At 47.9% G+C, this 15241-nt stretch overlaps 1 protein-coding gene across 1 annotated transcript in view; it reads left to right on the top strand.

Annotated features, from left to right (window-relative positions):
- The first annotated feature begins 4806 nt into the window (after positions 1-4806).
- Positions 4807-15241, top strand: part of BRD4 (bromodomain containing 4) — a 36656-nt gene continuing 26221 nt past the window's right edge. The window contains 6 exon segments of the mRNA XM_006759227.2: positions 4807-5152; positions 8735-8872; positions 10117-10252; positions 11571-11851; positions 12478-12840; positions 13865-13993. Coding sequence (XP_006759290.2) covers positions 4868-5152; positions 8735-8872; positions 10117-10252; positions 11571-11851; positions 12478-12840; positions 13865-13993 — 1332 coding nt within the window. The 5' untranslated portion in view covers positions 4807-4867.

The raw sequence follows: 15241 nt of genomic DNA, 5'->3' as shown, positions 1-15241 counted from the left end.
CCGAGTCACATTGCAAACAGATGCCAGGTACTATGAGTTATCTTGGCTCTGATTTGTTTATGAGGGTGAAATTCTTTGGAAATACCACTCCTGAAATCTAACTGAGACTCAGCTCAAGGACCACGTGGTATTCTGCAAAGAGGGTAGGCTCACTAATTATTAAATGCCGGGATGTTGTGTTGTGTTTTGTTTTGTTTTTTTGAAAAGCCCGGCCAGTGTTGCTCAGTGGTTGTCAACCCATGAACCAGGAGAGCACATGCTTGGGTTGCAGGCTTGATCCCTGGTAAGGGCAGCGTGCAGGGAGCAGCTGATCGATGATTCTCTCTCATCGATGTTTCTATCTCTCCCTCTTTCTGAGATCAATAAAAACATTTTAAAAATAAATAAGTAAGTAATAAGTGCTGGGACATGAAAATGGGGTGTCATTGGCCAAACTGCAGACACACGAGGCCCAGCAGTGCTGGTCAACTGTCTCCACCCTGAGTTTGGTTGGTGAGCAGAGGCTGCTATGGAACAGAGCACTCTAGATAAACACAGCCCCAGGTGACCTCTGACCAACCAGGCCACTGCTACCCTGCTTCCATGTTGCCATGGGGATGAGGATGATGAGGCCACCACATGCCTTATAGAGAGTTGCTGTGAGAATTAACCAAGTAGATACAGATCTAGTGCTTAGCGCAGAGCACCAGCCCAGGAAGCACCACGTACCTACAGGCAAGCTTTCTTAGGCCCTGGCACAGGTGTGTGTGTGTGGTAAGTACGGTCATCATCTTTCATGGAAGAATCAATGAAGCTTCCAGTCAACCTGCTCTGCTCCTGCCTTCCCTGGCATCTTGCTAACTATGTGCATGCCACTTTAGCACAGGGGTGAGTAATGGACAGGACAGAGATGAGGCAGGATCATGGCTTCGTGGGCCCCCTGGGAGACCAAAACTTCAGGTGGAACCACAAGTACAAAGTGTAAACAGTCACAACCTGCTAGGTTTACTCAGCCTCTTATGATGGGCAGAACTGGGACTGAATCTCTAGAAATCAGCTTATTCCTGGGCAGGTGCATATAGCCTTTCTCTTGCCCTCTCTTGCTTGCCTTCCGAGTCCCAGAACCAAGCCTTACCTTATGCCCCACTCCCACCTCCCCCCAATCTCCTACTCTTCAGGAAACTAAATAGTTTCTGTTGAAATTTGAAAAAACATTTATAGTGTGTTGTCTGATAAATAATGTCTGTCCTTAAAATGTTTTCGGATCACTTAGATGAGTTGGGATGATAGCAACCAATGTCCTTGAAACAGAAGTGCTTCATGGGGGGAGGGGGGTGTCTGTAAATTTAGGAAAATAATTTACTTTATTTTCATTAACCCAGAAGTTCCCAAACTCTTGTGGTTCACAGCATTCTTAGCATCTCAATGTTTTGTGTTGCTCCTAGGCCAAAGCAAACAACTACATAAATACTAATGTTCCAGCAGTTTGAAAAAAATAAAGCACATAAATTGGAAGGAAGACAATACAATACCCTTGGATAACCATAGTTACCTCCTAATGGAATGTGTGTACCTGTTGCGCGGCTCCTCACACGCTAGAACCAGCTTGGCCATCTGCTACCTGCATTTCTTGTACCACGTAAATTTTTACGTGGTATCTGCTTTTTTCTTGCAGTAACTGCTGAACACCAAGTTTTGTAAGATATGACATTGTTGCCGAAACCGGTTTGGCTCAGTGGATAGAGCGTCGGCCTGCGGACTGAAAGGTCCCAGGTTCGATTCCGGTCAAGGGCATGTACCTGGGTTGCGGGCACATCCCCAGTGGGAGATGTGCAGGAGGCAGCTGATCGATGTCTCTCTCTCATCGATGTTTCTAACTCTCTGTCGCTCTCTCCCTTCCTCTCTGTAAAAAATCAATAAAATATATTAAAAAAAATACTTAAGTTTAGCATAGGGTGCAAGACCACCACTAGACTCCTTGGAGCAAGCAGCATGGTTGATGAGAGCACTACGGAAGAAAAGCTGTCTCACCCTAACCCAGGGGTGGGCAAACTTTTTGACTCGAGGGCCACAATGGGTTCTTAAACTGGACCGGAGGGCCGGAACAAAAGCATGGATGGAGTGTTTGTGTGAACTAATATAAATTCAAAGTAAACATCATTACATAAAAGGGTACGGTCTTTTTTTTTTTTTTTTTTTAGTTTTATTCATTTCAAACAGGCCCGATCCGCCCCGCGGGCCGTAGTTTGCCCACGGCTGCCCTGACCGGTTTGGCTCAGTGGATAGAGCGTCGGGCCTGCGGACCGAAAGGTCTCGGGTTCGATTCCGGTCAAGGGCATGTACCTTGGTTGCGGGCACATCCCCAGTAGGAGGTGTGCAGGAGGCAGCTGATCGATGTTTCTCTCTCATCGATGTTTCTAACTCTCTATCCCTCTCCCTTCCTCTCTGTAAAAAATCAATAACATATATTTTTTTAAAAAAAGAAAAGAAAAGCTATCTCTGGCCATGTCAGTTTTGCTAGTTCTCAGACTCATCCTGAAACCAGGACCCCAGTGTTGGGGGCATGTGGCTAGGATCCGCCTGCCTGCCTCAGGAAGTCCAGCTCTCCATAGCCCCACTGAGTTGCTTTTACATAGCAAGCTCTCCCCTGCTGCTTTTAAAATTTGGTCATGTACCAGAACTGCATTTGCAAAAACCTTTGTGCGAACTTTGGTTAAAATTACACGTGGACTGGATCATAAAGTAATTCATCAATAGAGTGCCTGGCATGTGCTAAGTGTGTTCCAGAAAGAAAGCTATGACAGAGCAAGCCAGTTTTCCCTGTCTTGTTTTGTCTCCTGCCTACCAGAGTCCTGTGGTCCTAAAATAGGTCCTCTGTCATAAGCCCTTGCCTGACTTCCTCAGCCAGAATTCTTTTATCCCTTCTGACTCTTGGGTTTATTAATGGAGATGCCCTGTGATGCAGGCAGCTGCTAGCCAACAAAGACTGTCTTGCTCTGCTCACTGGGTTTAAAGCTGATCATTCCTTTGTCTTGCTAGTGGGAAAGTGTCAGAAAAACTGTGTACAAAAAGAATGCGCATGGTCAGCACATGTTTGAGCAATGTTTCTTCTCATTAATAGAATCTGGAAATTCTCAGCACTGTGAATAAGGGCGGGTTTGTGTGTCTGAAGAGCGGGTTGGCAATAAAAACTTATAATGCTAGCCCTAGCTGGTTTGGCTCAGTAGATAGAATGTTGGCCTGTGGATTAAAGAGAGTCCTGGATTCTATTTTGGACAAGGGCACATGCCTGGGTTGAGGGCTCGATCCCCAGTAGGCGGCGTGCAGAAGGCAGCTGATCAATGATTCTTTCTCATCATTGATGTCCCTCCCTCCCTCCCTCCCTCTCTCCCTCTCTCTCTCACCCTCTCACCCCTTCTCTCCCCTTCTCCCTTCCTTTCTGACGTCAATAAAAAACTTTTTTTTTTAAAAAAGAGTGTCAATAAAAAACTTTTTTTTTTTTTTAAAAAAGAGTGTATCCCTGCCCTAGCCATTTGGCTCAGTGCATAGAGCAGCGATGGCGAATCTCGGTGTGTCAGCATTTTGAAAAACCCTAACTTAACTCTGGTGCTGTGTCACATCTAGAAATTTTTTGATATTTGCAACCATAGTAAAACAAAGACTTATATTTTTGATATTTATTTTATATATTTAAATGCCATTTAACAAAGAAAAATCAACCAAAAAATGAGTTCATAGGTTCACCATCACTGGCATAGAGCTTCAGCCTGTGGACTGAAGGGTCCCAGGTTTGATTCCCATCAAGGGCACATGGCCAGGTTGCAGGCTCGATCCCCAGTGGGGAGTATGCAGGAGGCAGCCTATCAGGGGTTATCTCTCATCATTGATATTTCTCTCTCTCTCCCTTTCCCTTCCTCTGTGAAATCAGTTTTTAAAACAAAAACATGTACCCCTGACCTGCAGTTGTCCCTTTAGAATAACTTCAACAGGTACACAAATCACCCTTGTAAGGATGGTTTTGGCAGAATTTGGTGTGGCCTGAAGCAGGGGTCGTTCAAGTTAAAGGAATCCACAGGACAAGGGGCTCAGACAGGCGCTGGGTCGGGGTGGGGATAAATAAGCTTTAAAAAGCAAGTTAATAAGATGATAGGTCAAGTATGGATTCATTATTATGTTATCAGCAGTTCCTTGTGGGATTTCTTTAATTAGCAACCACATATTATATAAGTTGCCAGAAGATGTGAGTAGTAGTTAAGCCTGAGGCTTTGCCTGGAGCACTCAGTAGTGGACAGTGGCCATCCAAGAAGGGCAGACCAGCCTTTCTACTCTTCCCTGCCTGGCCTCTGCTCATCAAATGGAATTACTGACTTGGTCCCATGATTCATGAGCCATAAATACAAACAAGAATTTTAATATAAATGACATATTTGGGGCTTGCAAATCACCCTTTCTCATACATGGGCAGTGTCCCCTAAAAGCTCTCAGATGTTATAAAACCTGGTTTGTCTGGTTTTTGTTTTTGTTTGTTTGTTTTTCCTAAAAACCTGATTTGTTGCTCATTGTCCCTCCTGCATGAGCTCCATAGAGCCACAGCCCCTGCCACCTCCTGTTTGGCTTACTTCCATGCCCTGTTTGTCTCCGTTGTTACCTATTCTCTTTCCTTTTGGGTGACAAATCTTTGAGAAGAGCAGGTCCTGGAGCCCTTTTAGTCAGTGCATGGAGTGGCTCCTTGACCTGTCTCATCCAACCAGCCTCTGGGAGAGGAGCTTAGTCCTTGGTCGTGGTGGTGGTGTGGAGACAATGTCATCATAGTGGTGCCTCTCCACTGATGGTGGCTTTTCTTTTCCCTTTTAGAGTGCCCGGTGAAGAATGTGATGGGATCAGTAGCATGTCTTCGGAGAGCGGCCCTGGGACGAGATTAAGAAATCTGCCCGTAATGGGGGATGGACTAGAAACTACCCAAATGTCTACAACGCAGGCCCAAGCCCAACCCCAGCAAGCCAACGCAGCCAGCACCAACCCTCCGCCCCCGGAGACCTCCAACCCCAACAAGCCCAAGAGGCAGACCAACCAACTGCAATATCTGCTCAAAGTGGTGCTCAAGACACTATGGAAACACCAATTTGCGTGGCCTTTCCAGCAGCCTGTGGACGCCGTCAAGCTAAACCTCCCTGTGAGTAGCTTGGGCAGGAACCCAGAGTAGCATCTTCCAGGGCTCTCTTTACGCTGCTCCTGGGAGGATAGACTTTAGGGCAGGATAGAGATATGCTTGAGTTGTTGTGAAAGCATGAGACCCAGCTCTGAACTCCAGCACCCTCTGGCCCTAGAGTGAGTGGTTTCAGCAATCCTGATGAGTGGTGATGAGGAAGAATAGAGAACGTGCTTTTTGGCTTAAGCAGATTAGGATCCCAGGATGTATTGTGTAGAGAGCAATTGAAACAAAGGTAAAGGAATACTTGCAGTTTTCCTTTGATTTCATGGGTAGCTGAAGTGGGAGCACTTCTGTCCCCTCTCTTCTCAGGTGCTCCTAACCTTCCCAGAAGTAGATGCGGTTGGTCAAACCATGCAAGAGAAGGCTGGCTTGCTGCAGGAGCAATCCTCTTCTGGTACTGGCGCCATCACTATCACTCAGAGCATAGGGCAGGAAAGGTAGTTGATTATTTCCCAGGGAGCAATTTCATGGAAGTGGCCTGGCTAAAGGCCGGATATGGGTGCATCTTTGTCCCAGCTGCCTTTCTGCATGCCCTCATGCCTACCCGCCCCTTCGTGGCTATACTGCACTAGCTCTTGGTGTTTTTTTTGTTTTTTTTTTTTTTGTACTCTCTGCCTCTTCTCTCTTTAGAGAGGTTTCTGTTTGTCCACATTCCTAGCAAATGATTTTGGAAACTTGACTTGCAACCCTAACTGAACCTCAAGGAACAAATGGAATAAATGCTTTAATATTTTCTTCAAATGCTTTTAATTGTTTTTTTCTTCAAAGCATCAAGGACTGAATGTCTTTAAGTTGCCCTCTGCTGTTTGCCAAGTCCCATCCCTACACCTCCAACCCCTAGACCAGGAATTGGAATTAGATAACCCAGGCAGCGGTTTATGAGTGCTAGAGCTACTATATAGCTGTAGGACCCTCCGCCTTAGCCAGGCATCCAGTTTCAAGTAGGATGAACACACTGGCGTAATTCTCCTGGCTTAAAGGCCACTATATCTGTGACAACTGTCCAGTGCTATCTGTTCGCTGAATACATGTCATGTGCACTTGAGAAGAGAGAGTCAGGAGAGGGCACTGCAGGCCTGAGTCATGAACCAGCTCAGGAAAGAGGGTGGAGGCAAAAGAGGGTCCTTGCCAAATTTGGACTTCAGAGGCCACACTTGTCATTGACTATAACAAGGGGTAGAGGCAGCTGACCTGTCATTAGAGGGAAGCTCTTGGGAGAGCTTGCTACTCTGGTCTCTGGTTGAGCTGGTTGTGCAGGGTCCACAGATGAGGGTGATCTTCGTAGAGTAAATACAAGAAAATGGATGAGAAGAAGCCCTGGGTGGAAACCAGGGAGGAGGTGGGAGCTTGCAGAGGGGAGCCAGGAGACCTACCAACAGAGCAGTCCCCCATGTCTCCACATTGGAGGCTACAGGGGGGCCAGAAATGAGGATTCCGACCTGACCCTCCTGTTGGCCTTTAGGAAGGCATTGGTGACCTTAGGAAGATGTGACGCAGAAGTAGAAACCAGATTCTCGACGGTGTGAATGAGAAGGTGAGGACACGAAGCCATCATTCAAAGAAATTTGGCTTTGAAGGGAAACGTGGCAGGGTCAGAACAAAGAAGGGGTTGGTTTGTATAGGGTGATGCAGAGGGCTGAGAGGGTGAGGCAGACAGGAGAAAGGGTACTGGGGGACCCTGGATTTTTAGGCAGCAGCATCCCGGCCAATGGGGCAGCCACAGGGGCGGGTTGTCTATTAGGTCAAGGATTACCCTCGGCAGTTCTGATAAAGGAAGGAGAGGCGGATGGACAGTGGCACTGATCTAGTATCTTTAGAGAGGTAGGAATAGTGAGAAGTAGACGCAGGTGGGGAGGGTGGTGGTGGTGGTGGTGGGTGCTGATAGGCTGGGAGCAATGTCATGCTAAAGCCCAGTTTTTTAGGGGACTCAACCCCCCACCCCTCCAGCTCCCACTTTAGGAGATGTTAATAGGCTCACCCAAAAAAGGTTTCCTTTCCTTTTTTTCCTGTTTTCTGATGCCTTCCAGATCTTCACCTCCATTTTGGTCTCTGGTTCTTGTTAGACGTTTCACTAGAATGCCTGCCTCTTTCAAATTCAGTACACATGTATGGTTGGATTGTCATGCCACTAAACCCACTGCCTTCTTGTCTGTCCCTTCTCCCTACCACCCCCCTTTTGTCTTCATCCCACCTCCTCCCTTGTCCTCTATCCTCAACCACTGTCCTGTTTGCCCTTAAGTCACTTGACACACTGGTCACTTCAAGCACCTGACACCCTCTAAGAGATCTCTGACCATAAATAAAATCTGGATTTCCATTGGGACAGATATATCTGGACTTGATTCTCTTGATAGAGGTGATCAGAGCACAGTATAATGTAGAAAGTCTGGTTCAGTCTCCCCTTTGAGGCCTCTTGGCCAAGAGGCCTAGAGCTGGGATCTGTGTGAGCTAGTGATTTTTGTTCCTTTTCTGGGTGTCAAAGCAACTCAAAACCTCACACCCCCAGCTTGCCTTTTCAGTACTGCCCACCACTGTTCCCAGGTAGGACGTTGGCACATGCTAACAGATAGGCCTTCCCCTGCCATAGGCTTCCACTTGGACTTGGTTTTGATACCCCATTCAAGCCTAATTATGGTGTTCTTGGTGGGGCTAGGTGGCTGCATGCAGGTCCCCTGCCTGGCTCTCTGATCCTTCCACCTGGAAACCTAGGTGCTGCCTGTTCTGTCCCCAAATTCCCCTATGGTTGTTTTTAAAAATAAACATTTGGTTTTAGTATTCTAAACTTAGAAGAAAGCTGTGGCGATAGTATTGTTTGATCCAAAGGGCTTGTGGACATCTATGCCTGCCATCTGGCTCCTTCTGTTTGGCACTTGTAGAATAAGATCCAAGGGTTTGAGGAGGGTCTGTGAAGGCTGTTGCAGATTCCTTATTTGGCAGGTAACCTGTTTAGTGCTTACTTGTACCAGATACTAATGGGTACTTAGTGGTAGACTGTGTACAAGTAAAACAAGTGAAAGGCCAATGAATTTGACTGAAGGTGGAGGTCTGCTCCATGATTGTTCAGTGTGACAAGAAGTAAGGGATCCAATTGTTAGGGGTGAGCTCCACTGCTGGTTCCATTGGAGTTTGCATTTTATGGACGCATAAAATTTCACATTGTGGAGAGAAAGTAGACCTGCCACAAGTGGTTTTACTAGATAAGAACTGCTTTTTTAAAGGCTGTATGTTCTCCCCATTATTTATTTAGAATGGAAGGACACTTTAACATACCAAAAAAAAAAAAAAAAGATCTCAGTAAAGACATCCTGTTCCCAGGCAGGGCAGTGGCAAACTTGAACGTTTTTCCTCCAAATTACCACCTAGCATTTGGGAATCCTTCCCTGGTTTACTTTATCTTGGGGTCTCCTTGAAATTGTTCACTGACACCATGGAAGAGCTTCGGGCTGTGCATCTGTGGAGTGACCTGTGAGGTCTGCAGGCCCAGCTATGAGTGCTGTGTGACTGCGGAGGTGACACTGGCCTTTTGCTCTCTCTGCTCTCCAGGATTACTATAAGATCATTAAAACACCTATGGATATGGGAACAATAAAGAAGCGCTTGGAAAACAACTATTACTGGAATGCTCAGGAATGTATCCAGGACTTCAACACTATGTTTACAAATTGTTACATCTACAACAAGGTGAGATGTTGGGGCTGGTGTCCAGCTGCCCTGCGGGGAGGAAGAGGCGGACATGTCTGAAGCCCATAGGCAGGGGTGTTGGAGTAGATTGGAGTCTGACAGAGGACACTTAGAAGCAGGGGTAATGGAACCCATGGTCTTGCCTGTGACTGTGTGGGGAGAGGGGTGCTCTGTGTTTTCTGAGCCATCCTTGTTAGCTTGAAGCATGTGCTACTTATGCCCTTGGGATTTGGGTTCTTGAGTATGTAGTAGAGAAGGTGTGAGAAGAACAATGAGGACTTGTTAAAAAGTCCATTTGGATGATGTAAATTGTCAAGAAGTCTACAAAATGTATGCTCAAACAGAAACCTTGGTGTGAGAGAAGGGGCAATGGGGCCTGCCTCATCTAGAACTGTGAACATGACTATTGTCAACTTGTAGCAATAGAAGCAAGTATCCCCCAGTCTTATGTGTAGACCTGAAGATCACTTCTTAACCCAGTAGCCAAACCTTTAGACTCGGCTATGCCATGAAGCCAGATCATTTATTATTTACAGTTCAGACCACACATGTGATTAAAACCAACCCTTTCAAATAGAACGACCCTGGAGGGAGACACTATACAGAAATCACCTTTTGACCTCTGCTGGTGTAGTGGGTAAAATTGCCCAGAAGAGATGGGTAGGTGAGTTTCTTGAAGTTTACCACATTTTTTAAAAGTCTCAGCTCTCACTATTAGATTTAAGCAAAATGTGCCCAGATGAGTTTAGAGCTGAGGGGGAACAGCATATTACAGACTAGGGGAGATTGGGGATCCGTAAGGCAATATGAGATGGTCATTGCCCGGAGCCCCAGTGAGCTGCCTTGGAATACACTGGGGAACATGGTTGGAGCTCTGCTAACGTATCTGTAGCAGGAAATCATGTGTAAATCAAGTATATCTAGTGAAGTTGAATTGTATTAAAAGGAGGGCCCCTGTGTCTGTAGATAGATTATTAGATATTTAAGGCATAAAGGATGGTTTCTCAGATGGGCCAGTGCTTAAAAGGCTAAAGAGGGAGGTGCTGGCTCAGCAGATGTACATGAGACTGTGATGCCTAGTGGTATTAGCTGTGTTGTGGGCCTTTGGGGCTCATCTTGGGGAACCTGAATATGATGCTTCACATTTTGGGCAGAGGTGGTAGCACAATGTGGAGAATTCTTGCTCTGCTTAGAAGTTGGGGGGCGGGAGGGATTCTGACCCTCACCCTGCATGTCCCTTCTAGCCTGGAGATGACATAGTCTTAATGGCAGAAGCTCTGGAGAAGCTCTTCTTGCAAAAAATCAACGAACTGCCCACCGAAGAAACAGAGATCATGATAGTTCCAGCAAAAGGAAGAGGACGTGGGAGGAAAGAAGCAGGTAGGGCCCCCACACTGAAATAACGAGGAAATGGCTTCATTTTCCCCCCATTGTTTGCCCCTCTCCACTCCAGTAGAAGACTGGCAGTGGTAGGAAGATGGCTGCTGGTTGGATACAGTTGGACGAGGTGCAGTGGTGGACCTGCCCAGCGGGTTCCGCGACTGTGTAACCCTCCCGCTAAGTAGAAATAACTGAGCCCTGCCTTTTTTGCTGGACTTCAGTTTAAGAAGAAAGTGTAACTTCTCTAAAATATTTTTAAATTATGTGAATTCTTTACCCTGCCAGCACCATAGATAGTGTCTGCTTTTTCATTTTAGAGAAAAGAAATTCACCTGACAAAAGGCATTTTTAACTAAAACCCAATCTTAGAGTCTTGGGGGTTTGTTATCTGAATTATCTTAATGTGCTTGTGTTGGAGCCCTACCTGTTTTTTGGCACCCAAACTTTTAGTCTGCCTTGCCTATCTCAGTGCCTGTTTTCGCCTTCTGCATCTTGCCATTCATGGTTCCTTGCTGCAAAACGGCGATGCTTGCAAGGTGGCCATGCTGTGAGCTATTTGCTTCTCACAGGAGCCAGCTTTCACCTGGCTTCCCACCGCACTCAGGAGAAGTGGTGACTTCATGGGAGCAATGGGAGTTAGTTGCCTGGGAGTTAGTTGCCCTGGAATGCTGAGGGGTAGCCAAGGAGAGCTGGTCTCAAGTCACGGCTTAACCACAGAACCTGCCTGCATGAGGGGGCAGACATAGGGCGTTGTATGTCTGGGCTCACCTGCACGGCTGCAGGGAGGCAGCAGCTGGCCAGTCTCCCTGTGGCTCAGGGAAGTGGGAGCTTGCGGTTTCCAGAAGCCTTGGCCATGGCTTCTGATGCCCGCCCCCTACCAGGAACACTTGCTCAGAGGCAGTGCTTCTGGGAATGAGGACAGCACTGCCCAAAATTGCCAAGAAACATTTTTCTGCTCTTCATCCGCAGTCCTGATGCTGACTCTCAATGTGTGTTTCCTCCTTCAGTCCAGCCCTCCCTGCTTATGAAGGGTCTTTGTGCCCAAGAGGATACTTGCAGCCCAAGACCCCCAGGAAGTGTGAATGCAATGCACCCACCACTACTGAAACCCTTTCTCCCCACCCCGCCCCAGCAGGTGGACAGACTTAACTGAGGTCTGGGGTGTTTGAGATGTTTTCTCTTAGGCAAATAGCTGTGGTGACACTGTGTGCCACGTCTATGAAGATCTGTGCTCACCATATGTGGCAATGTCCCCAGGAGGTCCGCTTGCATGTGTCGGGTACAGCATCTAACCACCTGTCCCTTTTATGGTTGGTAGGGCCGGCAAAACCTGGCGTCTCTACGGTACCAAACACAACGCAAGCATCGACTCCTCCGCAGACACAGACCTCTCAGCAAAACCCTCCACCTGTGCAGGCCACACCTCACTCCTTCTCCACCATCACCCCAGACCTCATTGTCCAGACCCCTGTCACAGTGGTGCCTCCCCAGCCACTGCAGACTCCTCCGCCTGTGCCCCCTCAACCCCCACCCCCACCAACTCCCCAACCTGTGCAGAGCCATCCACCCATCATTGCGGCCACCCCACAGCCTGTGAAGGTGAGTGTCCCTTAGGTGCTTGTGTGTGGCCCAGCCCAACCACTGTTGGGCTCCTACCACCTCAGCTAGCACCCTCCCACCCCTACTCCTTGATTTGTAGCAGTGAGCCTTGCAGGAGATAGCTACCCATCCTTGCCAGTGCTTCATGAAGAGCGTGTCCTGGCTCCCAAGGGCACTTGTGAGTGTTGGGGAGAGGATTAACTCAGCATAGTCCAGAAGCTACCGACCCAAAGATCCCATAATGGAGGCACTGTCTCCTGAGGTTGTTGACCCCTCCCATTTCTGATTTAGACCGTGCATGTTGACAGGCTAGCTAAATAGTTTCTGAAACGTGCCTTCCAAGGTGGCCTAGTGGCAGGCTCGGATCTGGGAATCCCCCAATAATGAGTAGGAAGCTGCGTCAGGATTGTTTTGTTGGCCTTTGATGAGCAAATATAGTGCTCAATGGCATGCATTCTGCCCCTAGCAGGGCCTGTTCCAGCTGCAGAGCAGAGTGGTGGGACACGCTCTCCTATTCCTTGGGAGGGTTGGGACCATAGGAAGGACCTGGTCTCAGGAGTGACACTGAGGGTTTGAAATGCCAACCACACCCTTGACTGTGCTTATCTCTTCTGTGCTTTCTGCAGACAAAGAAGGGTGTTAAGAGGAAAGCAGACACCACCACCCCCACTACCATCGATTCCATTCATGAGCCACCTTTGCTGCCCCCAGAGCCCAAGACCACCAAGCTGGGCCCCCGGCGGGAGAGCAGCCGGCCCGTGAAACCCCCAAAGAAGGATGTGCCCGATTCACAGCAGCACCCAGCACTGGACAAGAGCAGCAAGATCTCAGAGCAGCTCAAGTGCTGTAGTGGCATCCTCAAGGAGATGTTCGCCAAGAAGCATGCCGCCTATGCTTGGCCTTTCTACAAGCCCGTGGACGTGGAGGCGCTGGGCCTTCATGACTACTGTGACATCATCAAGCATCCCATGGATATGAGCACAATCAAGGTGGGCCAGCAGGTGTCCATGAGGCCAGGGAAGACCCCAGAACTGCGCCCCAGCAGCTCTCTAGCTGCCTCACCAGCCCAAAGGAGTGAAGCTCCCCCTTCTGGGAACTGTAGGGACATGCTCCTAGACCAGTGATGGCAAACCTTTTGAGCTCGGTGTGTCAGCATTTTGAAAAACCCTAACTTAACTCTGGTGCCGTGTCACATCTAGAAATTTTTTGATATTTGCAACCATAGTAAAACAAAGACTTATATTTTTGATATTTATTTTATATATTTAAATGCCATTTAACAAAGAAAAATCAACCAAAAAAACGAGTTTGCGTGTTACCTCTGACACGCGTGTCATAGGTTCGCCATCACTGTCCTAGACAATGAGGCAGTTTTGGTCAGACAGCAGTGCTGCTTCCTGGTCTTAGGAAAAGAGCCCTCTTGGGCCTTGGGGCCCAGTGCCCACTGGCACCTTGCATACAGTAGATGCTCCAGAGAGTGGGGCTGGTGACTTCGTCAGGCTGTGTCATGGGGAGGGCCTTGCTGTCTTCTCTCGGTAGGAGGCACATGACAAGCACTGGCATTTCATCACTATCATATTCTGAAGCCTGGTTTTATTGTAAGCTTTTTTGCGTTTTTCTTCTTCTGAGAGTGGAGTAAGCCTTCCCAAACATGGGGTGGGCACAGCGGGGACAACTATGTTCGTTTTGACCAATGTTTTTCCTGTGTCACCAAAACAAGTTTTATACACCTGGTCATAACAGGGCCCAGCCCTACCTTTTCAATTCTGGCTTAAGCTCTGCCTCTGTGGATTCTATGTCCACTTCTCCCTTAGCCAGGCAAAGTGACCATGTGGGTGGATTTCCAGCCCTGAGAATTGCTGTTGAGTGTCTCCTTTTCCACCTGGCACTGAGAACTAGGGTGATGACCTCTTTCCATGATCTGGGTTAAATCCCCACTTGCTCCTGCTAGCAGCCCTCCCTGTTGCCACCTTCCACCAGCAGGGGCAGACACAGTCTGTCTTGTCTTTCCAGTCTAAGCTGGAGGCCCGTGAGTACCGTGATGCTCAGGAATTTGGTGCAGATGTCCGGTTGATGTTCTCCAATTGCTACAAGTACAACCCTCCTGACCACGAAGTTGTAGCCATGGCCCGAAAGCTCCAGGTGAGGCTCTGGGAAGCTCCTGGGCAGTCCAGGCCTCTGTGGGCCTTGGCAGACTTTATCTCTGTCACTCACTTTTGGCATTTGCCACATTGCTTTCGAATAGTGGACTCCGGATAACACCTACATTTCATGTTGATATCGTTTCATTATAATTAAAGCAGGGGTGTTGGTTGGGGTTTGGGCCTTGGGCATTTTTGGTTTTATTTGGGCTATCCCACTGAAAGCCCCCATCTCCCTTGCATTTGGTTGTCCTTGGTTGTAAGAGTGTGTGTGCTGTTCGTGGCCCAATCTCTTCTCCAAAACACACCTGTCTCAGGTCAGCGGGCGGGGGCAGGGCGACGGCGACGACCCTCTTGCCAGGTAGACACTTTGTCACAGTTGTGAGCTAAAGTAACTACGTGACCTTGGGCATTTCTTTACTATAGTCCTGAAGCCATGGCTTGCCTTCCAACTGCAGAGCCTCTGCTTTCAGATGTGCCATGTGTTTACAATGCCCTAGTGGGATTCATGGTCCCTCAAGTGGATCCTGGCTGTGCACACTGTAGCTGTGCGGGGAACGGAGGAGCAGATTATAGCATAAATGTGTGCATCACGTTCTTTGTGTGTGGTGTTTTTTAAAGGGAAACGTATACACAAATATCAACAATCTTTGGTTAGATCAGAGGTTAAATTGTGAAGAATAAAGTCAATATTTAGTACTGTTATCTGTCTTATTTATTTATTTATTTATTAATCTTGTAAGGCTCCAAGTTGCTTCTGCTTTTAGGGACAGATACAGCAGGTCATGGGCTAGGCCACATGCCAACACAAGGTGCAAGTGCTCTGGCTGGAGCTCAAGTCCATCTCACATCCCACGTCCAACCCTCATCTGGTGGCTGGATGGGACTTCCTCACACTTGGCTTTTCCAGGCACTTATGGAATACTTTCAGGGCAGAAGTCAGGACTTGGAACTACTTTTGCATCTTGTGGGTCTATTCCAGTTAAAGGTCGCCTGAGCCCTACTGCCCACCTGTCTCCCAGATATGTTAGCTCCACATGTTGTGTTACTGGAGCCAAGGCACAGTCTCCTCAGTTCTTCCACTTGGCCCCTGTCCTAGTCGGGCTGCCTTGGGTTCAAAGAATGTGTCCAGAACACTTGGGGTAGGAAACAAACTTGTTATTCGTATGGACCTGTCTGGTTTTATTTTGTCTTAGTTTTGGGGAGGCAGGGGGCTCTCTTTATTTGGTCCTGTTGGCTTTCTTCGCAT

Source organism: Myotis davidii, unplaced genomic scaffold (assembly GCF_000327345.1).
Source record: "Myotis davidii unplaced genomic scaffold, ASM32734v1 scaffold56, whole genome shotgun sequence".
Taxonomy (NCBI): domain Eukaryota; kingdom Metazoa; phylum Chordata; class Mammalia; order Chiroptera; family Vespertilionidae; genus Myotis; species Myotis davidii.
The sequence above is the reverse complement of the archived record's forward strand: the minus strand, read 5'-3'. Positions and strand labels throughout refer to the sequence as shown.